Source organism: Natator depressus, chromosome 15 (genome assembly GCF_965152275.1).
Source record: "Natator depressus isolate rNatDep1 chromosome 15, rNatDep2.hap1, whole genome shotgun sequence".
Lineage (NCBI taxonomy): Eukaryota > Metazoa > Chordata > Testudines > Cheloniidae > Natator > Natator depressus.
This window is the reverse complement of record NC_134248.1, coordinates 20,769,559-20,793,925: the sequence shown is the minus strand read 5'-3', so window position 1 is coordinate 20,793,925 and position 24,367 is coordinate 20,769,559. Positions and strand designations below refer to the sequence as shown.

At 37.8% G+C, this 24,367-nt stretch overlaps 1 protein-coding gene across 2 annotated transcripts in view; it reads right to left on the bottom strand.

Moving 5' to 3' along the window:
* The window catches only part of STX2 (syntaxin 2), a 38,725-nt gene extending 14,688 nt beyond the window's left edge, over window positions 1-24,037 (bottom strand). For both annotated transcript variants that reach the window (XM_074972692.1, XM_074972693.1), the window contains exons 1-6: window positions 23,898-24,037; window positions 15,413-15,487; window positions 11,456-11,555; window positions 2,880-2,954; window positions 1,811-1,884; window positions 1,509-1,617 (exon numbers count right to left, since the gene is read on the bottom strand). In XM_074972692.1, the coding sequence (XP_074828793.1) occupies window positions 1,509-1,617; window positions 1,811-1,884; window positions 2,880-2,954; window positions 11,456-11,555; window positions 15,413-15,487; window positions 23,898-23,927 (463 nt within the window). In that variant the 5' untranslated portion in view covers window positions 23,928-24,037. The remainder of the gene's footprint in view (window positions 1-1,508; window positions 1,618-1,810; window positions 1,885-2,879; window positions 2,955-11,455; window positions 11,556-15,412; window positions 15,488-23,897) is intronic.
* Between the last annotated feature and the right edge of the window lie 330 nt (window positions 24,038-24,367).

Genomic DNA, 24,367 nt, shown 5'->3' with positions numbered 1-24,367 from the left:
GAGAAGAGATCAGGGCTCCTATGACTGGTATGGCAGGGAGCCAACCCCGCTTTCTTATATGCCACCTTAATCCTCGTTTGAGGGGGGTGGGGGGAATAGTAAAGTCCAAGGAATAGGTTGGCTGGTGGACCTGGATGGAAAAAAGAGGGGGGCTGGCAGAAGATATTAAATGAACATGAAGTTTCCTGCACTGTATACTTATCTGCCGGGTTGTTCCAGACATCTAATAATAAAGTTGTGGCCTGATTAAAACCATATCAAGTGTTTCCTGTCCTTCTTTCGGTATAGCCGGACAATACAGGCTACAATTCTAAGAAGCAGGAGTGGTGTAAGAACATTCAACAGCACAGGTCGACAACCTTTCTGGGTAATAATTTGGCAACACTACAGTGAGTGAAATTCTGGTTCACTGAAGTCAATGGGATTTTTGCTATTGATTTGACTGTATATTCAGAATCCATGAAGATAACTTTAGTAAAAGAATGTGTCTAGAAGTATCTATTGAGAACAAAATCAACATTTAAACTACTGTATATACTTGTTCATTAGCCCGTTCGTTATAAGCCGACCCCCCAAGATGGATAGGTAAAAAAAGTAAAAACTGTATGACCCTTTCACAAGCCGACCCTATATTTTAGGGGTTGGCAAACTTTGGCTCCCGGCCCGTCAGGGTAAGCTGCTGGTGGGTCGAGACGTTTTCTTTACCTGGAGCGTTCACAGGCATTGAACCCCTCAGCTCCCAGTGGCCGCGGTTCACCATTCCCAGCCAATGGGAGCTATGGGAAGTGGCACGCCACTGGGAGCTGAGGGGCTCCATGCCTACGAATGCTCCAGGTAAATAAAACGACTATGTATTAGATATTCAATTAAATGATTTCATAGAGTTTAAAATCATCAAATTTTGGTGTAGACCCATTTATAAGCCGACCCCCGCTCTTTGATGCGCCACTTTTTTTTTAACCAAAAATATTCGGCTTATGAACGAGTATATACGGAAATCATTCTTCAGGTCAAGGTAAGTTCTTCCATATCAAAGTCTATTAGACAGTTACAATTTAACCAGCTATTTATATTATGTGTAACATAAAAACAAACAAGTAGAAGCTTGTGTGTGTTCATCATCTAAGGAGTTAAGTGCCGAAGGAGCAGCTATAGAGAAGTATGCAGGACTACATATAGGTTTTTAAGGTCAGGCTTGACAAAGCCCTGGCTGGGATGGTTTAGTTGGGGATTGGTCCTGCTTTGAGCAGGGGGTTGGACTAGATGACCTTCTGAGGTCCCTTCCAACCCTGATATTCTACAATACATTGCCATTTTATTGAAAAAAACCTTGTCTGGCGGTACAAAATAAGAACTGGAATACAGGAAAATAAAACTAGAAGACTGGGGGTATTATTTCAATTCTGTATAAACCAAAAGAACAAAAAAGATGTCAAAAACAAACAAACAAAGGCCATTAAAAAAGTTAATTCAGCCATCTATATTGGAAGAAAATTCAGGTCACTTACTTATTTCTAACTGTCGCTGTATCCGTCCTTTGCTGCGTTCTCGAAACAGGGTCTGGGTCTCATTGTATTCTGTCATGACGTCCACAAACTTCCGGGACAATACCAAGTGCTAGTTTTGAGGAGTAAAAATATAGTACTTTATTTTACAACAAAATGCATTTGCAAAAAGTATAAAATAGTACATAGGCTCCAGGAAAGTCCAACTCTTCCCTCTCCCCACCCCACAATACTGTCTCTCTTCTGGAGCTTAGTTGACTTTGTTAAAATCCTCAGATTTCCCCATGCAGACTTTATGATCTTACCTGTGTTTTTCGTATCCTGAGTTCAACTGATGTTCGATTAGCATTCCCATCTTGATCAGAACTTTGTTCAATAGCTAGGAAGAATATAAGAACTCATACTGTAAGGTGTTAAGAATGCAACATATAGTAAAAGTTTTAACATAAACATTTACTATTTTATAAATCATAATTAGTACTGTTTTCCTGTTTCCTACCCCAAAAAAGTAGTTTCTCTTTAGAAAGATTTTCACCAGATAATAAAAACTAAATCTATTAATGACATAGAATGCAAGGTTCAGAATATAACTGTTTACACAGCCAAATTAAAAACAAATTTTTAAAAGTATCTGTTCGTTGATGGGTATTATGTCATCTTTTGTGCTTGGAAGGAGCCTAACAAATTGGGGTTGCTACTACTACCTGAATAATAAATGTTGTTTACTGGACAGAAGAATTTTATTAAATATTACCCTTAAACCTAGAAATCTATCACTGAAGAAAAGAATGACCTTAATGTAATTTAGTGGCACTAGAAAAAAAAACATTGTTATGTTTGAGTTGACACATGCCGAACAATTAAGACTCCTAAATTCTAAATTCGTTGCTAAATAAGGGGCCTGATTTTCAAGAGTACACAGGAGCAGATATATGAATTTTGGGACAGACCTCAGCTGGGGTAATTTAGCATAGCTCCATGTCAGTTTGTACCATTTGAATATATGGCCCTTATTTTTAAATTGTTGATTAAATACATTAAACGCTGGGCAAATATTTTAAATCTACAATTCTTTTCTTTCATCTGATAAAGGGGTATGTCTTGATCATTTTTGATACAATAAGTGAAACTTATTTTAACATTCTGAGTTCCAAGATTTTCTGTAATAATATATTATATTTTCTTAAAGTTTGGAACATCCCACTATGATACAAGCTATGAAAACCAAATTTGTATATACATATATCGACCCCATTAATTACACTGAGGGGCAAATTCCAAAGTTCTTGAGACTGTTCGAGCACTCCTAATATCACAAATACATATATAAGGCTCCATATAATAATTAAATCATGGTGGGGGGGTTGCACTTACCCTTTAACTTAGCTCGAATTTTATTAGCTATTTTCTTGATTTCTTTGTTCAGGTCCTCGAGTTCTTCCTTTGTTCCTTTTTTAAAGGAATGTGAAACATAGCTTTTAGAATAATTAGTGATTGATTCTAAGACATACTGATGAGCAAGTATACCTTTTGGAAGGTATCCAAACTATCTTTTAGGTATACAACCTAAAATTGACTACAAGCATTAAAGGATGGAAACTATACAAGTGGAGGATTGTTGGAGGGGATGGATAGCCTGAATCTTTAAGTTACCTTGCTTACTTGTAGTGGATTTATTAAATTTCATTCTATACTTAAGATATTTGTGATGTATTTTAAATTATGTTGAGGGCACCCAAAATGTATTAATAAATACCCTTTTTCAGCATTTATATGCAGCTCAATAAGTTAATTAACTTTCCAGTTACCTGGGTAAAATAAAGTTAGTGAGAAAGTGTGGTGCGTGAATTCACTAAAAATTGTATCATTTTAAAAGAACAAGAAACCTCAGTCAGCCCCATGCCAGCTGCCTAGTCCTGTGCATAAAGCAATGGACAGGGAGACGAGATCTGGGTTCTATGCCTGACTTTGCCACGCTGTTGCATAAACATGGACAATTCACTCCCCCTCTCCCTGTGGCTTTGTTTTCCTAGCTGTAAAATAGGGGATAATACTTGTTTTCCTTTATTAAGTTCTTTGAGATTCTCAAGTAATAAACTCTATAAGAGAGACAATTATATAATTAATGTGGAGTTCATCACTATTGTATTTCAGCTTCTTTCCACCGCTCATATCAATTTAATCATGTTTACTTAATGCAGACATTCACTCCTATTTTCCTGTTTATCATTCTGTTAGATATGCAAGAGGGTAGTACATTAATTTGTATGCCTTTAATAGAAGAAAACTGCGAAGATTAAAGCTTCATAGCCCCTAAAAGAAAAATAATACTGGAGAAGCCACATTTGTCCAGAAGCGTTTGGATACTCAGCATCAAAACCAGAAAGAAGACTCTGACTTGAACGTATTTCTAGAGAAACACCACCTGACACTTCAGATCAGTTGTCCCCAAACAGCGGGGAAACGTTCAAAGCCCTGCTCAGCCCTCAGCCCCACACCTGCCCCCAGCCTCGGCTCGCTTACCCATTCACATCCTGCCCCCAGAAGCCGTGGCCCTGCTCTCGGCACCCAGGTCAGGGTGTGGACAGAGGTAATGGATGCAACCCTGAAAAGTTTGGGGACCACTTCTTTAGATTTAGATGTAAGAGGATTTTAGTTTATATTAAAAGCTATTACTTTGGCCCACAGCAAAGGAAATCTGAAAAGGAAGGCATCATGATCTTTGCTGTATTATGTACTAAGACAAGATTTTACATAAAGTCAATCAAACAAAAGCTTAAAGTATAGATGGCTCTCTGCCATATTTCTTCCTGAATGCTGGTACAATTATACGAGGAAAAGTTATTGAAATTACAAAAACAATTATTTGTCAGAAAATGTTTGAGCTGTAATGTTTGATTGCTGATATGATCACTTTGTGGAGCCATCCGCTATCATCCACTCCCAGCTTTGGGCAATCAGAGGCTACGGACACCCAGAGCATGGTGTTGTATCCCTTACCATTTTGGCAAATAGCCACTGATGGACCTATCCTCCATGAACTTATCTTATTCTTTTTTGAATTATACTTTTGACCTTCACAACATCCCTTGGCAATGAGTTCCACACGTTGACTGTGCGTTGTGTGAAGAAGTACTTCCTTATGTTCCCTACTGCCTATTAATTCCATTGGATGACCCCTGGTTCTTCTGTTATGTGAAGCGGTAAACAACACTTTCTTTTTCGCTTTCTCCACACCATTCATGATTTTATAGACCTCTATCATGTTCCCTCCTTAGTTGTCTCTTTTCCAAGCTGAAAAGTCCCTGTCTCCTCATATGGAAGCTGTTCCACACCCTTGATTTTTCTTGCCCTTCTCTGTACTTTTTCCATTTCTAATATATCTTTTTTGAGATGAGGCAACTAGAACTGCATGCAGTATTCAAGGTGCAGGCGTACCAAGTCTGATTACCTAAAGCTTTCCTAATGGTTCGTAACACTGTTCGCTTTTTTGACTTCTGCTGCACATTGAGCGGATGTTTTCACAGAATTAACTAAAATGATTTGAAAAATCTCTTTCTTGAGTTGTAACAGCTAATTTAGATATCATTTTGTATGTATAGCTGGGATGTTTTCCAATATGCATTTTGTGTATTTATCAACATGAAATTTCATCTGCCATTTTATTGCCCAGTCACTCAATATTGCAAGATCCCTTTGTAACTCTTTGCAGTCTCATTTGGACTTAACTATCTTGAGTAATTTTGTATCATCTGCAAATTTTGTCACCTCACTGTTTACCCCTTTTACCAGATCATTTATGGATATATTGAACAGCACTGGTAACAGACAGATCCCTGGGGGACACCACTATTTATTGCTCTCCTTTCTGAAACTGACTATTTATTCCTACCCTTTGTTTCCTGTCTTTCAACCAGTTACTGATACATGAGAGGACCTTCCCTCTTATCCCATGACGGTTTACCCTGCTTAAGAGATTTAAGGGACCTTGTCAAAGGCTTTCTGAAAAGTCCAAGTACACTATATTTACTGGACCACACATGTCCATATGTTTGTTAACCCCTTCAAAGAAGATGAATAGATTGGTGAGGCATGATTTTCCTTTCCAAAAGCTGTGCTGACTCTTATCCATCAAATCATGTTCATCTATGTATCTGATAATTCTGTTTTTTACTATAGTTTCAACTAATTTGTCTGCTACTCAAATTAGTCTTACCAGACTGTAAATTACCCAGATTGCCTCTGGAGCCTTTTAAAAAAATTGCTTGTCACATTAGCTATCTTGCAGTCAACTGGTACAGAAGCTGATTTAAGCGATAGGTTACATACGAGCTAGTAGTTCTGCAATTTCATATGCAAGTTCCTTCAGTACTCTTGGGTGAAGACCATCTGGTTCTGGTGACTTATTACTGTTTAATTTATTAATTTGTTCCAAAACCTTCTCCACTGACACCTCAAATTGGGGCAGTTCCTCAGATTTGTCACTTAAAAAGAATGGTTCAGGTGTGAGACTCTCCCTCACATCCTCTGCAGTGAAGCCCTATGCAAAGAACTAATTTAGCTTCTCTGCAAGGGGTTTATCTTCTTTGAGTGCTCCTTTAGCACTTCAATCGTCCAGTGGCCCCACTTGTTATTTGGCGGCTTCCTATTTTTAATGTACTTAAATAATTGTTATGGTTAGGCTTTGATTCTTTAGCGAGCTGCTCTTAAACATTCTTTTTTGGCCTGTCCAATTATACTATTTGTCAAAAACATTTCACGCAACTCTAGATGTGGATGATCTAGAAAATGAGTAACTAGAAAGATAAAGGAATCTTACAAAACTAAAAGTCTTTAGAAAGATATAGTTGACACTGAATAATTGCGATGGTTGTATAACATTTATATTTCCTTAGGAGATGTCCCTCAGAGGCACCCAAGGAGGGAGGGGGAAGGTATTAGAAAATTATGTTGTATAAAAGACTTTTTAAAAACAAAAAACAAGAGTGTTTGGAGAAAACCTAGTGAAAACAAATCAGAAGAAAAACACAAGGAATTCCCCAACCTCATGAAGTTTATACCAGGTGCACATGTAACTTACATTTCTATCAACTGTAAGTGATATATATTTTTGTATCTATTCCCATAACAGAAGACAGACCTTATTTGTAATATATAATATAATTTGTAATACCCCATGTGAACCTTCATTTGAATTCATATTAAAGCTATTAAAGAAGCAAATATGTTTCTTGCATAATTCTAAGACAAATTTAATAAAACAAAGGACAGAAAGTAAACATGCAAGTTAGCAGATATAGTGTGATGTTGTTCACTATTTTCAAATAATAAAGCTAGCTACTTGTCTTTTACTGTGTAATTTAATTTAATAAGTTTTAGTTGTACCACTGAGTACTGTAATTTCCATAAGTAAAAGCATATAAAGTTGGCCATAAACATATTTCTCTTCTGGAGAACTAGGTTCAAGTCAGATGAGATAGTAATTAACTGATGTTTCAGGTTGCAAATAGTCATTAGAAGAAATTTCTGGAAATGTTCAGTAACATCTTAAATTAAAAAAAAAAAAAAAACTTTTTATCCTAAATTAACAATACATATGCAGAGCTAAAGATTAAAACCCATCAGGCAAATTCTGCTCTTAAGATAAAAAAAAACAAACAGGTATTTATAGCTATGTAAGTGAGATACTACCTTCTACTAAGCCACCACAAACTTGAGTTTATCATTCTTCTTTCCCTCCTCCCCTCTTACATTTGAAATTTAAACTCATGTCTTTCACAGGGGGGGGGGGGGAGGGGAGAGAAGGTAATTTAAAAACATTCCCCTTAGAGCAAACTATTGTGTGTTTTTGGAAACTATTTCATTGAAATTATACAGCTTTCTCCATATACTTCCTTCCCTTCCCTTAGTTTCCCATTTCCTCTAGGCATAACACACAGCTTTTCTAAACGTTACCGCCATCATAAAAAAAGTGAAACATACTCCTTTCACACAGCAACTTCATCACAGGCCAGTATAAATGAACTCTTTATTCTGTCATGCACTTGTGGCTCATGTAAAATCCAGTTAGCTTTTATTTTTAACTTAAAATTATTTTTCCATCTTCTACAGCTGCAATGTTATTGGAACAAAATTAAAGCAGCCCCTTACCCAAGACTGCTTTCCTTGGTGACTTCCTGGTCCCTACTAACCCTTTTCAGTACAGGGTCACCATCTTACAGAAACAGCCGCCCTCACCCAGCAGCTGTGGCCCTGAAGTAGCCAATTTGTAACTTGCAATTATTTGTTGTATCTCCTCCTGTAACAGTAACCAGTTATATTCCCCACCCACCAAGTTTTCTGCTTTCCTCTTGCTGTCATCAACTACGTGTTGTGGGCCTGAGTCACCACTGTATTACTCCAGTTTTAGTGAAGTTACATTGCCATAAAAGCAGTGAAGTCACACCAGATTAAAACAAGAGAAATGCAGAGGTGAATCAAGCCCTAAATCTGCATCTACAGTGAAAATTTTAGATAAGTTTTGTATCATTGCTCCAGCATTTGTGCAAATTCACTGCTGCTGGTAACCACCAGTTTGTGGGAAAAATCAAAAGGGAAACACAAATGCTTTGTGAATCTTTACATACACAGTAAATTCAGTTGGCATAGGCAGACACAGAAAAGCAAAGATTCCTTGGGTGTGACACAAGACTAGTGCATATATCATCTAAACAAAATACTAATATTATGGCAAAATTAAGTTTATAGGAGGTTAAATCTATTCATGTCCACATATGAGTAAGGATATTTTGAGTTCTTATATAATGTTGCTTGTGCTGACAAATGGGAAAATAATCTTCACTAAAATTATTTTAACAAGGCAAACAAACAATAGAAATAAATTGTATTGCTGATAAACTTTGTTTTAAATGAGACTGATCACTCAAATAGTAATTTTATAACCAAGAAAGTTGAGGGCTATGTATGCTCAAACTTGTGATGTCACAGCATTGAGATTCAATGGAAGGCACACAAAGAAGGATCCTGGATGTCCAAATTCAAAGTCCTTCTTCTAAGTTTCAATATTTTTTAAAGGGCCTATGTGATTTCACATTAGGAGCAGGTTAGTGTTTTTTATGTTTATGTTTGTCATGGAAGGTCTTTAAGCTTGGGATACTTTACGAATAAACTCGCTAACCAAATCAAGTCACAGCAATTCAAATCTAGTTCATCAAGAAGGTTACTTTTTTTAAAGTAGGATTTACTTTTTGGTCCAAATTTAAAAGTTCAACAACTTAAAGTGCACTGAGTTTTTAATTAAGGGAAATTTTCAAGTAGTTTTTTTTTTCCTTATAAATAGTTCATTCTATACTTCCGTCTATCACTGATTCATTGTTTTCCCCCTAATCACATCACTGTACCAGGCACTGTCCATTTTTCACTTGAGAATACTGTATACAGTCTAATAAGGAGAGATTTAGCTAAGCCTCTACAGTGAATCTAAGCACAGGCAGCTATAATTAGCTTATGAATAATACCATTAGAGACATTTAAGGGGGAGATTTTCAAAGGAGCCTAAATTACTTGAGAGCACAAACCCCACTGAAAGTTAGCAAGACTTGTGCTAAGTCACTTGGGCACTTTGGAAACTCTGGTCAATAATGCTGAACTCGCAAAAAGGGGTGAAAAGTGAGGGTTTTTTTTTTAAACCTAGAATGCATAAAAGTGATGTTTTAGGCAACTGTGTTGTAACTAAGCAGCTTTTTAAAAAATATGCAGTATTACAGTTTTAACTAGTTTCTCAAAGCTTGTTCTATGTCAGCATCTTCCACTGATTCTGAAGGCAATTTTATATTATAAAGGCTATTTCTCACCAATGACCGCACATTGACTCCTGCATGTGAAAACAGTATCTAGCTATTAATAAACACTTCAATAATTACAGTAAGTGTATGAGAGAAACATTGAGTGAAAGTAAACGTTATCAGTACCATTCAAATGAAAGCAGTGTCTTATGCGGTATAATTTTCTTTGCAATAAATACACAGATGTTATTGTAAATATTCAGGTTGAAAACAAAGTTTTAAAAGATTAAGGATTCACAAATGGGCAAAACAGTAATTCTTCACCACTGAAAAGTAGTTTGTGTACACAACTACAAATGCAAAACATGCATATAGGCGGTGATACTGAAATTATGTACATCTGATCCTTTCGTCCATTAAAAAGAGAGTGTTATAAACTTGACCAAAGGAAGCTTCAAAACAAATTTAAGATAGGGATTACCAATATGACTATTTTGGGCCAATTATCAGGTCCCGTAAGACCCATATGGGCTACTGACAGTGCAAAGGGGCTGTAAAGCTGGTCTAAGAGGCCAACTAAGGATTCCCCCAGTATAGAGTAAATCCTCAAGTGGCATATCCAACCCTATACCACCCCTACAGCCATTGGAATAAGGAGTGTGGCCAGAGTGCTTCAGTGATCCCCAGCTGCCAGAATGGCCATCAACGGGGACAATGCAGCTGGGTGCAACTGTGGGACTGTTCTAAATTCAACCTGGAGTTAATTCAGGCCCCTGCCACCTCTTAAATGTAGCTTCGCACCCATCCCCCACCTTGATTCTTAAGTCAAATACAGCTCAGTATGATCCAAGAACTGTGCCCATCTTATTTACATATCTTCTAAAAAGTCTTTATCTTGAAGCCTGCCAACCATGTACATTGCCAGTTTATGTAATTATGTGCACCTATCACGGTTTTCTGTATCCTCCTGCCTCCAAACATTCCAAGAGTTTGTTCAAACCCATTTGTTGACTCTCGCCTTAAATTAGAGTTCAAGTTCTTTGGGGTAAGGGCTGCCTCTAAGCTATGTGTTTGTACTGGTTCCAGAACAATGGAGTAAATATCATTGTGATTTCTTAGAAAACCAATATGAGGAGGTTTAAACAGTTATTTAGTAGCAACCAGTTTTGAAGATTCATTACATGATGATGTGAACAGAGCCCTTCCCCATCAAGTTTAAATTTAAAAAACAAACAAAAAATTCCATGTTTAAATAAAACCCTTTCTCTCCCCCCCCCCCCATCATGAATTCATACTAATTCATTTCAAAACAAAGAAAGGGGGAAAAACAGAACTGTGACCAAAAGAAAATTTAGAACAGAATACCAGTTGGTAGAAAAAGCCTACTAGTGAATGGAAAGAAATTAGCTTATAAACTCTCCTACTCACATCCAAAAGTATATAATTTTAGTAGTCTTACTATCCTCTAGATAATGAATACTTATATTTACAATATTATTTACGTTTTATTCTGTGGTTTGTTTTGCTCTCAGCATCACAAATATCTCTTTCCCTAAGGCCCACCTTCAATATACCTGGTAAATGTGTTCCTTTGATAGATGAGGTCAAGGTGGTGGGCAGCTTTCACTGGAGACAACGTTCTTTGTTTTGAAAGTGCACCTTTGTCTCTAAGCTGAGGGCTACTACTTCCCAAGTTGGTGCTCCTGATCTGGGACTTCACCATTACTGCAGAACAGTAAAGTAGCTTGAGTCCGACAGTAGGTTCTCATTATTGGAAAATGGAGGAAGGAGTAATCAGTCTCACAATTCCAACAATGTGTCGTTTACTTGAGATGTGAGGCACTTTCAGACAGAAAAGAGATGTTGTCTTTGAGTTATTTTTAGAAAATTGATCAGGTTAAGTTTTAGACTGGCTTCTTGGAGTATTATGGAAACAATGTTTTGAAGACATTCCCTCTTTTAAATGTGATCTTAAAGCTGAAATGGGCGATTTCAATTTATTTTATATCTGAGACATAAAAAATGTACCATATTTCATAAATTTTGCAATATTCACTCCTACTGAAAAGTTCTATTTTCAATTAATATGCCTGCATAGCCATTAAGAGTACTCATTCAGGATCACTATCCATACATATTAAATATCTAAAAAAGTAAAATACTTACTGCCTTCAGGATTTGATGCAGACAAGATAATGCTGTGTTTCTTCTTAACTTCTTCCACATTTTGTGCTATTTTTGCTATACTGTTTCTGAGTTCCTCAACCTACAGGGAAAGAAAAATGTGGCAATGAAGATGTTAGAAAAAATTTACTACCAACAGATTAGGAAGAAGAAATGCATCAGAAATGCTTAGAATCAAAAGGAGTGAAAGGATAACTAGTCATCAGGATTGTCAAAAGGAAGGAAATGCCATACCGTCAAACCATATGAAGGTCAAAAGAAAAATATCAGTATTGTAGATTCTTACATTACAAACCAAAGTTATTCAGATTTGAATACCAGGGACAAATGCTGATGGGCCAACAATGCAGACCATGAGAAAACTCAAAGAACCTTCTACAGCTAAGGAGCGATCAGTCATGATTTGTGTCTTTCCCAGACTGAGGGTACATCCATTTATGGTTTCCCAATATAGAGAAGGGAAATCCCTTTTTTCAAATACAGACCAGGTTCTGTCAGTATTTTAACACAAATAATATAAATAATTTAAGGTTTAAAAAAAAACTACATGCTTAACATTAAGATCAGTAGGCAGGGTCAGGAAGAATCTTTCCAACCCGCACACCAATATTGCACAATATTCCTCTGAAGCATCTGGCATTAGTAATTGCTTAAAACAGAATACTTTGTCACTGCTGGCATGAAAATTCCTACATACCTGAAACCGAAGGCAAGATATAGTAAAGGAAGTTTCTACCAAACAAATTTGACTTATGTATTTTGGGTTGGAATTTTTGTATTGTGAATAGACTGACTATTTCAAAGATCTCTCTTTTACAGTGTACATTAAAGTCATGGGAACCTCAGGGACTTAGTGGTGAGTTGACTTAACCTGAGGAACCATTTGAAACACCAGTTCAGAAAATCTTTCCTATTCAGATCAGCACTCAATCATATCCTTAACCTTAAGCATGTTTTAAACCAGGGGTCTCTAAGTGCTGACCAACAGGCCATCTGCAGCCCGAGAACCTCCCCACTGCAGCTCACAAAGTTTTTAAAAAATTATTTCATCTGGCCCTCATGGCTGCCAGCCGAAGGGGGGGGGGGCAGGAGAGATTCACATGCCCCTCCCTCCAACATTGCTCCATCCTGCTGCTCCTGTGACCCTCCCAGTGGTTGCACGCAGCAACGTGTCATTCACCTCGGGTGGCTCAGCTCCCTGCAAGCAGTTCCCTATCCCTGCTGTTGCCCGCCAAGCTGTGAAGGAGAGACCCAGGCAGCCAAGCTGCCAGCTGTCTGCTGCAGGCACAGCCCCCCACAGCTCCCACTGGCTGGGGAGCGGGACAGATACCATCACTAGTCCCTGGGCAGAGTCAGCCATGGAGACAGCATCACTAGTCCCTGGGCAGAGTCAGCTGGAGCGGCATGAGGCCAAGGGAGCGATGGAAAAGAGTGGGAAACGGGCTGAGAGGTGGCGTGAACACCATCGGCCCGCTGGGAGGATCTGAGGACTGGCACTGGACCTAAGGTAAATTGAGTTTGAGACCCCTGATATAGATGAAGCAGTTGAAGCTGATAAAGAAAAAAAAGTGATAATAAAAAGCAAGATCCTTGAAGCGTTGGCTTGCTGCCTTTCTTTTGTAGTTGCTATGTGTTTGTTTCATTTGTTTAATTTCATTTTTCTTTTATAACTGTTTAGGTTTGAATGCTAAGATAACATTGCTAAAGAAGGTGGTAATTATTCTTTCATTTTTGAGAACTTCATTTCATTGTTTCACATTTTTCTGAATTAAAATAATGTAGTTAAGGTACTTGTTTTTGTAATTAGGCATAAGTTTAAGGCTAAGCCTATTGGAGACCATAAAATCTTGCTTTTTTTGGTTACTGTCAAGGTTCCTCCCCCACTCTGAACTCTAGGGTACAGATGTGGGGACCTGCATGAAAAACCTCCTAAGCTTATCTTTACCAGCTTAGGTCAAAACTTCCCCAAGGTACAAAATATTCCATCCTTTGTCCTTGGATTGGCCGCTACCACCACCAAACAAATACTGGTTACTGGGGAAGAGTTGTTTGGACACGTCTTTCCCCCCAAAATACTTCCCAAAACCTTGCACCCCACTTCCTGGACAAGGTTTGGTAAAAAGCCTCACCAATTTGCCTAGGTGACTACAGACCCAGACCCTTGGATCTTAAGAACAATGAACAATACTCCCAACACTTGCACCCCCCCTTTCCTGGGAAATGTTGGATAAAAAGCCTCACCAATTTGCATAGGTGTCCACAGACCCAAACCCTTGGATCTGAGAACAATGAAAAAGCATTCAGTTTTCTTACAAAAAGACTTTTAATAAAAATAGAAGTAAATAGAAATAAAGAAATCCCCCCTGTAAAATCAGGATGGTAGATACCTTACAGGGTAGTTAGATTCAAAACATAGAGAACCCCTCTAGGCAAAACCTTAAGTTACAAAAAAGATACACAGACAGAAAAAGTTATTCTATTCAGCACAGTTCTTTTCTCAGCCATTTAAAGAAATCATAATCTAACACGTACCTAGCTAGATTACTTACTAAAAGTTCTAAGACTCCATTCCTGGTCTATCCCCGGCAAAGACAGAATATAGACAGACATACAGACCCTTTGTTTCTCTCCCTCCTCCCAGCTTTTGAAAGTATCTTGTCTCCTCATTGGTCATTTTGGTCAGGTGCCAGCAAGGTTACCTTTAGCTTCTTAACCCTTTACAGGTGAGAGGAGCTTTCCCCTGGCCAGGAGGGATTTCAAAGGGGTTTACCCTTCCCTTTATATTTATGACAGTTACATTTGTTGTTGTTTTAATAAGTTAGTGCATTAAGATAGGTTTCAGAGTAGCAGCCATGTTAGTTTGCATCTGCAAAAAGAACAGGAGTACTTGTGGCACCTTAGAGACTAACAAATTTATTAGAGCACAAGCTTTCGCGGGCTACTGCCCACTTCGTCGGATGCATAGAATGGAACATATAGTAAGAAGTTATAATTATACACACATACAGAGAAGGTGGATGTTGCCATACAAACTGTAAGAGGCTAATTAAGATGAGCTATTATCAGCAGGAGAAAAAAAAAAACTTGTAGTGATAATCAAGATGGCCCATTTAGACAGGTGACAAGAAGGGGTGAGGTCCTTAGAATCTAGAATTGTAAAATTTAACCTTCTTCCCCAGTTAAGCATGAATTAAGTTAATTTTGAAAAAAGTAACGTCCCCCCGTATATTATGCAATTTCTTTGAACATGATTAAAACATAATCCTGAACATACATATGATTTTCTTGCTGAAAGATCTCTTGCTCTGTAGTATCTGTTCACATTTTTACTACAACCTTTTTGCTCTAGCACAGAGCAGCACTTCTTAAAATAAATCAAATACCTAACTACCACATGAGAGCTTCCATCCATCTATAACAATGCAAAGCTTCACTCAGTTATATGATCTACCTGAAGTACCTGCTAAGTATATGTGTTTGACACTATACACTCAAGTAAGACTGGTGAGAACGTAGCTATGTTTCTACTTTACATTCCTAGAGGGAAGTTGTGGTAGAGTGATTTTAGTAGGAAGTCCTGCAATATATTGGCAAATAGTATCTCAGTTTTGCTATTTGTTTGGTTTTGTATAGTGATTTTAGCCATCATGGTTATACGCTATAATTTCTGCAGTATTATTTTTATATAATCCACATTTTCTTTATATTATGATGCCTCAACTTTTCCCTCCTGAACTGACAAAGCTGGTTGATATAACAAAAGGTAAGGCTTAGTTTATTTCGGATCAGAAGGAAACAGGAATAATTTACAGAATATGGTATTAAAAACGCTTTTTTTAAAAAGTTGAGTAGTAAGAGAAAAACCATTACCAAGACTATTACACATATTTTAAACTGGTAAGTGTTGGAGAAAATTATCTGCCCCTTGTTTCATTTTACCTGCTGGAAGAAATCCTCCATAAAATGATCTTTTTCAACAACAACAGTTGTCTCTCCATCTTCATTTTTTTTACACTGTAAAACAAAACAAAAAAGGTATTTAATTTGAGCACGCCTACAAAATGAAGCACAGGGACATGTTCTCAAGCAGAATTAAACAACTGATTACTTCTAGTTAAATAGGCATAGCAACAAAGCTATGACTAAGTACTACTGCTTTGCCCTCTTTCCATTTACACTTTCCATTCTAAATCTTCACCATAGCAGCCAACATTAGCAGTGAACATGAGCAATATAAGCAGTCAACATGAGCAATATAAGCTAATGTTTCCTCTGCCATACTTATGATTCATGGGCAAGTAGAAATGCAACAGCTTTTGCTGCAACACAGACACATTGGGGAAATAGTTATACATCAAAAGCTCTCTCGTATAGTTACAGTTCAATATATTTTCCCAATTCAACAATTCTTAGTGTTCAAGCTAAAATCATAATATAAAAATCAAATATTTGATTTTTATATTATATTTTTCTCTTTTTCCCTTCCTCAACAGAAAACATTCCAAAAGTTAGACGACACTGGAAAAAATGTTACTATGGCCCAAATCCTGCAAACATTTACATACATAACTTTCCTGTTTTCACTGAGACTATTCACAGTAGTAGTTTAGCATATGCATAAATGTTTGCAGGATTTGGGTCTATATTACACCTTAAATATGTATGAGATAGGCTGGCTAAGTGACAGCTAACCGGTGATAGGAAAAAAATGACAACTCCTCAGATATTATATTTGAAAGTTGTAAACACCCAGGAAATGTAGATAGTACAATGGATTAAAACGAAGAATAATAGGATGAAATCAAGTAAAGTTTAGTAAGGAAAAAAATCCTAATGATAATTATAAAACTATGGAAGAGTCTCCCATAGGAATTCACAAAATCCTGAATCCTTGAGATATGTATAAACAGACAAAACAAAGCACTAGAAGATATATTATAGGGATCCACTATGCACTACTGTCAAATTTATTGTCCTATCTAATAAATACATAAGAACATGGAAGAAGTCTGTGTGTAATATCACCCATTATGTGCTAAGTGCTTTTCAAACATTTAAGAGCACAGTTTCTGCTACAAAGGGGCTCGTAATCTAAAAAGATAAACAAGTAGACACATTGGGGAAAACTACATCTGACCAGTACAAAATTTCAAAAGCTAGAGTATTTTTTTCCCCTTTACACAAAATACCTCAGACCAAAAAGAAAACCTACTGTGGATTTTACAGACTTTAGGATTCAAAACCACCACCACTACCAAAACAAAACCACCCACCAAAAGTTGCAGTTTCTGTATCATAACCCACATTTTACAAAGATACTAGTGGACTGACATAAGCACTGAAGATATTTTCACCTGAGGCGGCCATTCACATCAGGTAGGATAACAGCCTACTTCACTAATTTCCAGATATGAGGGCGTGTCAACTATTCTCACAAAATCATGTACCAAAAATGATGTAGCTGCCTTCTCCATAAACTAGTCAACCAAATCTCTGTCCAAGAACACCTTAGCCAATAGAAGAAAATGGTGTCAATCTCTGCCTACTACCTTCAGTTCTTGGGTGCTCCATTCGGAACTGACATCCTACATTCATTCAGATGTGTTCATTGTGCCCATCCAAGGCTGTTCGTGTATTATAAAGTTTTCTATAAAAAACAATTTTAACATTACACCACAGTGTCCAATGAGGCCTACACCCACTGATGACAACAAGATCTACTATATATCTTTCCATCACTGCTTTATCACATATGTTAAAAGATAAATATCTTATTCAACATAAGGACTAAAACATTATAGTAAAAACTGTGTTATCTGGCACTTTATTAACCAGAAAGCTCTATTAACTGGCATTTCTGATATCTCCCAATACAAATCTTCAATCTAGTAATCGGGACTAGTATATTGCCCAGGAGGTTATGCAATTCCACATTCTGCACTGTACTTTTATGCAAAAGAGGCAGAAGACAAGCAAGCTGCTATCAGGGATTTATTCAAAAAAGCAGCATCCAGGTGGTGTCATAGGGTCATTACGGATTCAGCCTAATCTCCTACACCTTCTACATCCACAGTGATAATTGATGTTGATAATGATGACCCTGAGGCACAGCAAGATCCTGAAGTGCCTTCTGAATCATAAAAGAAAGATTACATTATGTTCAGTACAGTTTTACTGTTAAGTGTATTTTTAGTGATCTGGGTGTACTCCATGTGCTGCTCACAGTAACTTTACCTGTATACAGTACACTTAAGTGCTTCAAGAAACCAATCACTTGGCAGTGCAGGACTACTACTGGATTGGTGAGTAGCTGTATACTATTTTATAGTGTATTCATTTTATTGTATTCTAATTCTTTGAAAATTGGTATTCCATTGGTAAGTATAACTGTTAATTAACCGGAATTTTTGACTAACTCGCACCCCGTTCCCCCAACATGCTGGATAACAAAGCTTTTACTGTAATAGTGTCACAAATGATAAATGAAAGTTAATATTTGTATTTCTACTATGGTTCTTTCTCCCCACAAATTCTGAGAAGCCACCTGAGCCCAATGCCTATGCTAGCATCATAAGCAATCCAATTTCCACGTTCAAGGGGAGCTATAATGTCCAAATTAAAATGAGCAGAAACCTACAGTTTTTGTTATCCTCCCTCCACAAAAGAGGCCTGTCTACAACACCAACTCTACCCAGGGGCGAGATCATATTATTATAAAGGCACTAGCTCTATCTCCATACTTAAGGTTGAGGTTGTGTTCCATTTTGCCCTTGAAACAAGGATTCAACCTGTTAGTATGAAAAACACAGCATATTCTCCTCAAATTTACTGAGTATAAAATAAATTTTCTGAAAATTTATAAAAAAGCCTGTTTAATTAGTTTGTGTGTTAAAACTGGATCATTTAAGAAATTTAGCATCTGAAGGATCTTAATAATGGAATAAACTATCTTTAAACTTTCCATTTAGTTAAGACTCATTGAAATCTTGTGCAAAGACTATAGCTGAAGTTAGGTTGCAACTAAGCTAATTTATTAATAACTGTGTTATAGGTAGGGCCTTACCAAATTCACGGTCCATTTTGGTTCAATTCAAGGTCAGCAGATTTTAAAAATAGTAAATTTCACAGTTTCAGATATTTAAATCGAAATTTCCCCCTTGCAGCAGGAGACAGCTAGGCCTCAGAGAGAGCTGAGTACTGGTGGGTACTCTGAGGAGACTAAACCAGTTATGGATTATATAATAAAGAGCCCTGTAACACTGAGCTAGTTATGGGCTTTATGGTAAAGAAACCTGTGACCCCTACACTGTAACCAATTAAATGCCTAGTACAGGAGAGTAAGGGAGATGGCAAGTAGCAACCCCTCCCCAGTGTTAAAGTTTAACGAAAGTTGAGGCCTAGTGCTTAATTGCATGCATATGGGTGTTCTCATTTTGCCACTGTGCCCACATCAGTTACTCACTGCTCACTTTTAGTTCTCTCTTCTTTGAGAGGACTGTGCATTAAAATAGCAGTCCTGTAAAATTCCAGCTTGACAATCATGGATAATGATGTCCTCTGTCTATTTATGCTAGATCCACTGCTCCCATTAAAAATACTTGAGGCTGTTGGCCCTTTTAACTCTGGGCTAGGACCCATTTACTGAATCTTTATTTTAGAACATTAAAAACATCACCACATACATGGTTTAAGGCTGGTTCAGACTAGTGCAAGTTAAACAGCTTAGTCAGAGAGTGAATTGGATCAAATTAGGTTTAAATCAATTAACATGAATTGTTTCATACACAGTTTAATTCCCAATAGGAACTTTTACCATATAGGAACTGTTGATCTCAGAGAGATGAATGGCAGGAAAATAAGCACAGGATCACCTGGGAGCTCCTGGAATAACTATAAGCTGGGGAAGGGAGAGGAAAGAGAGAGATAAACTAGGTTTCCTTACGGTCAGGCACAAGGCCATGGCTCCCATTCTCCTTAACCTTCTGTGGCACCAAATGGGCCAGGAGCGACAATACAAAGTTCTATTACATATATGCAATTTAAAACAAAACAAAACAAACTTTCCCCCCTTTAAAAAGCATAGGGAAGCTGCATACTAAAAACCTACATTAAAAAGAAAGCTATTTAGGTTGCAAAAATCTAACACTAGAAAGATTTAAACTGCTAGATTTGTGGTTGCCCATCCAACCTTAATTCAACAACCTTATGCAATATACAGGCTAGTCATTACATGAACACAAACTATTTTTATCGTAACACCCATGCCTCTCTCAGTACATAGGACGAGCACACAAGGGAGCAGAAGAGAGGTTGCATAGGCAACCATAAAACTGGCACTGCCTATCTTTCAAATGCCTTGACTTTGCAACCTAAATAAACTTCTGTTAACATATTTAACATTTTCTATATGTAATTACTTACATATTATATATACATCGTAGTGTATCTTAATGTAAGACTGTAAAATATATTTTTATTTAATATTTATACTTGATTTCTCAACTCTAAGTTTTCATTAATATCAATTTCTGCCTGCAAATTTTAACAATTAAAGCATTTCTTCAACCACACCATATGAAACACTGAGAGTCAGATTCCCCAAAAAGCACTGATCCAGATATCAATCAATATGCACAGATCGGAAAGGTCTTAAAATATGTGATGTTAAAGTGTACAGAGACCTATTTACACTGACACTTGAATAAAAGGACTTGCCAATTTATCAATCTACAGACAGTTTAAATAGGTTTATCGTTATGTTTTGATATTATCGAATAGTTAAAAATGTTTTTAAACACTCATCTCCACAGAATCTCTATTTTAAGCAAAGGAACTAAGTAAACTGAATTCAAAGAAAGCCACCCAACTATTTTCTCTAAGCAAAGGAATCCAGTCCACAAGTTGAATGCTTTTTCATGTTCTTTGTACTGTTGCAATTCTACCAGTTACCACAGTATTCCAGGGATTTGTAGTTCATTTCTTCTCTCCCCCCAACCCCATACTCCCAAACATATTTTACCAGTCATTAGTTAACATAAATTGCTTCATGTACATTTAAGATGCATTGTATTAAGAAACTATCAATATCTTCAGTTCTGTTCACCAAGTTACAATCCCTTTATATTTTAAAACTAAAGCATGATAAAATAAATAAAAATGTATTTCCCAAAGGCATCAGTTACACTGATAAAGAAAAAGACACAGGGTAGGTTTACGAAGATGGCAGGATGCATTTAACATGATGCAAACAAAGCTCAAAGCAGACATGACAGATAATAGGATGGTAAGCTTTACACCAAATTGAAAAAAAATACACCAAACATTTAGCTTCCTTAAAAAAGAGAAGGTTTATATCTAGACTTTTTAGAGTGACTTTTTAAAACAGAAAGAAAAAGGTTTGCACATTTTATTGAACAGATTATTAAACGCTCGTTGGATTTTAAACCTTTATATTGCATGTGTATTCTGAGCTTCTTATTTTAATACAGACTATAAAAACACCAGATTTCTAAAATATATTACTATTCCTTTGGTGGGGCAGGTAGAAGGAATCCAAGACTGAATTGGAATAGGGTTAAAGATATTTAACACAAAGCTTTGGACTTGAGTTCCAGTGCAGTTCAATTCTTTCCTGGGATGCAAAAAAAGATCATTTTCAGTTTTAACCATCCACAGAGCAGACATTACAAAACTGCCAAAAATAATCTGGAAATATACATACAAGAGAAATAAGACATAACCCCCCACAAAAAACAACAAACGCATCCAGGCCCGTTTTCCTCTGGAAGGACATGTGTGACTACTGGGTATTCCTCAGTTCAATGAGGGAAAACTATGTACATTCATATCTGAATGTTCCAGTTGCTCTTTTCACATTTGTTCCGCTTTAGGAACTGTTTTAGCTAGTGTCGCCATCCTATCCAAAAATTCCATAATTTTATTTGTCTAGAGACCAGACTTACCAATAGGGAAATACTTGTTAACCGTATCAAATTAATGTACTATCTATTTAAAAAACCACGACCCCCATAAATAAATTATAGTTGACAAAAATAGAACATTTGCTCTCAGTAATATTTAAAGAGCAACCAAAAATTAGAAGTCCTAAATTTAACTACAGAGAATCTAGGATAGACGCTTTCCCAAGGTGGTTGCAGTACTTTCACTAAATGTATTAACGTAGACTGGATAGAACACCATGACATCTTAAATTATTTATGCAGCATATCAAGCACATTGGCAGTGGGAAATAGTTTATAAATAAGCAAATTATCAATTTAGTGTAAATAGTCTAACTCCTTTCCCTCATGTAGGAATGCTAAGTGATTCCTGAAGGTTCCGCAGGCTTTGGCAGGTTACTGTTTAAAAACTGCAGAATATAATCCTATTACACTTCAGTTAAAATATTTATTAAAATCAAAATGCAATGAAGCTATATTAAAACAAAGACAGGCTTAAAAACATAGGTAACAACATTCATATAGCTCACACGATTTCTCCCGGTGGAGATTTAAAAAACAAAAACAAAAAACCCAAAAAACCAAACCCATCATTTCTGTGCTTGAAAAAAAAGCAGAAATGCACTCTGACAAAAAAGCTGATGTAGTGATGAAAACACTCATTAATATTAGCAAAAACTTGTCATTTGTGATATTACAGTGAGGAAAATTTTGGGGAGATGAGAGGGTGATGACTTGGTTGTCCAAGTTTTCTCTTGAAGTTAATTTAGCCTACATGATATCATCCAGCATGTGTTCTGTTTTACATGTGTCTCAGAAAGTAAAGCTACACATTTTTAAATGATAAAGTTTGGGTTTCGATGGTTTTTGCTCTTTGGACTAAAATAAGTGTTGAAACACTGAAAAATTGTATGCAGGTCAATCCATAACAAGCACCTCGGGATTTTAAAATGAATTTTACAGACTGTACTTGAGTTACACTAAGGCAAGTATGAAGTATTTTACTACTACACATAGTGTTTACTCTAAAGTCATAATTACACAAGTGTCATACCTGTTTCATGTGTCTTTGAGTGAAGCATTACTAGATGCTAACCTACAAACTACTACAAATGGATAGCATTTTTTTTAAATTAAATGTCAAAGTTAACTCTGTTCTAAATGAAAACAACATTGTTGCTTCCCCTCCCATTCCCCGTCAGACTGGGCTTTGAATATGCTAAGCATCACAGATCTAATTCAGATTGTTGCTGCTTTCTTCTCTCCCTGCCCCCTTTTAAAAGTGTGCACTATATTATAATTTGACACCATATAATCTGTAGAACAGAGGTTTAGAGTTAAAAAAAAAAGGAGAGAGAGAGAGAGACTAACTGACTGACTGGAGGAAGAAGAAAATCGCCTGAAAAAAATACACTTTTCATTAGGACAATGACAATCCTGACACACAGTCTTTTCTGGTTAAGATTACTGTAATAAGCATTCCAAAAGGCCTCCCACCCGTACAGAGAATAGAGGAAAGAGACTACTTATTCTATTTACAAGCACAATTTCAATAGTTGAGTTTTTTCTATTCCAGAATACTTTATTTTTAAGTCAACTGGTACCCAGTCCTGCAAGCAACTTGGCATAAGTGAACTCCTGTACACACCTGGAGCCCTGACTGATTACAGAAACTCCATTTGATGTGCATTCTCCATTTTTCCCCTTCTGAAATATAATCAAAACATTCTTATTTTGTTGGAGCCATATCCTGCTGAAGTCAAACAAAAGGCATTCTCCCCAAACTCCACCCTCTCTTCTTTTCAGGATAAGAATGAGAGGAAGGAAAAGAATACAGAAACATATTGAACTACCACTTTGTAAATATATACAAAACATACAGCTGATTTAGACATCTTATTTCTTAATGGGATAACTTAAAACAAACAAACAAAAAGAGACAAAGCCCTTCATTTCACTCTTGCATTTACTATCTCACGGTAGATAATTCAAGCACACAAAAATTATTACCCGTTTCCTCTGTCACTCAAATATTAACATTTGGGTATGGGGGAGGGTCTTCACCACCCCCTCCCCCGCCTCAAAAAAACCCACAGGGTTTGAAGTTTGTACGAGGAGCCCCAAGAGCTTTCGAAACGTCTCCCCATCTCTCAAGAGTGGATATCCCGCCTCCTCCTCCTCCTCCCAGAGACGGGAGCTGGAAAGGAGCCTGGAGCGGCTCAGAGACCTCGCTGCCTCCAGGGACGTGTCTGGGGCGTTGCCTAAGCGGATCTTAGCAGAGAGGCTCGCGAAGGTCCCCATCTCTGACCGCCAAGCCCCCCCCACGGAGCCCCTGCCACCCCACGCTGTCCCTGACTCACTGCTTTTTGTCCCCTCCAGCACCCCCTCCGCCCGCCCGCCCGCTACCCCTCCCGGCCTGCCCCGCACCCCGGCCCGCTCCCCGGTCCCTGAGCCAGCCCCCTCACCGCTGTCAGCTCAGCCAGCCGGTCCCTCATCCCCGCAGCCGCTCGGCGCCTCGCCCGCGCTTCACACCGTTACTCGTTCGCCGCCGCGGCGCCCGCCGCCTCCTCCCTCCTCCTCGGCGCGGCTCAGTGGACGGGCCGCGCCGCCTCCCCTCACACCGTCCACGGCTCAAATCCCCCTCTTCCTATGCCTGCTGCCAAGGCAACCACCCCAGCCCAAACCCGCTCTGCGCATGCTCCGCGCTGCTGACTCAATCACAACTGTGGGGGGAAGCGCCAGGACCACCCGCTGTGAGGAGGGCTGTGCCGAGGTGGGGGCGGAGCTATGCAAATATTAGCTTCCCAGCGCAGAGGGTGACATCAGCAGGTAAAAGGCAGCATGATCAAGAGCCGGTTGAAGCAGGACTCCTGGGTTCTAGACCCAGCTTTGGCACTGAATGTCTTTGGATTGGAGGTCTGTGTGCGCCACTGAA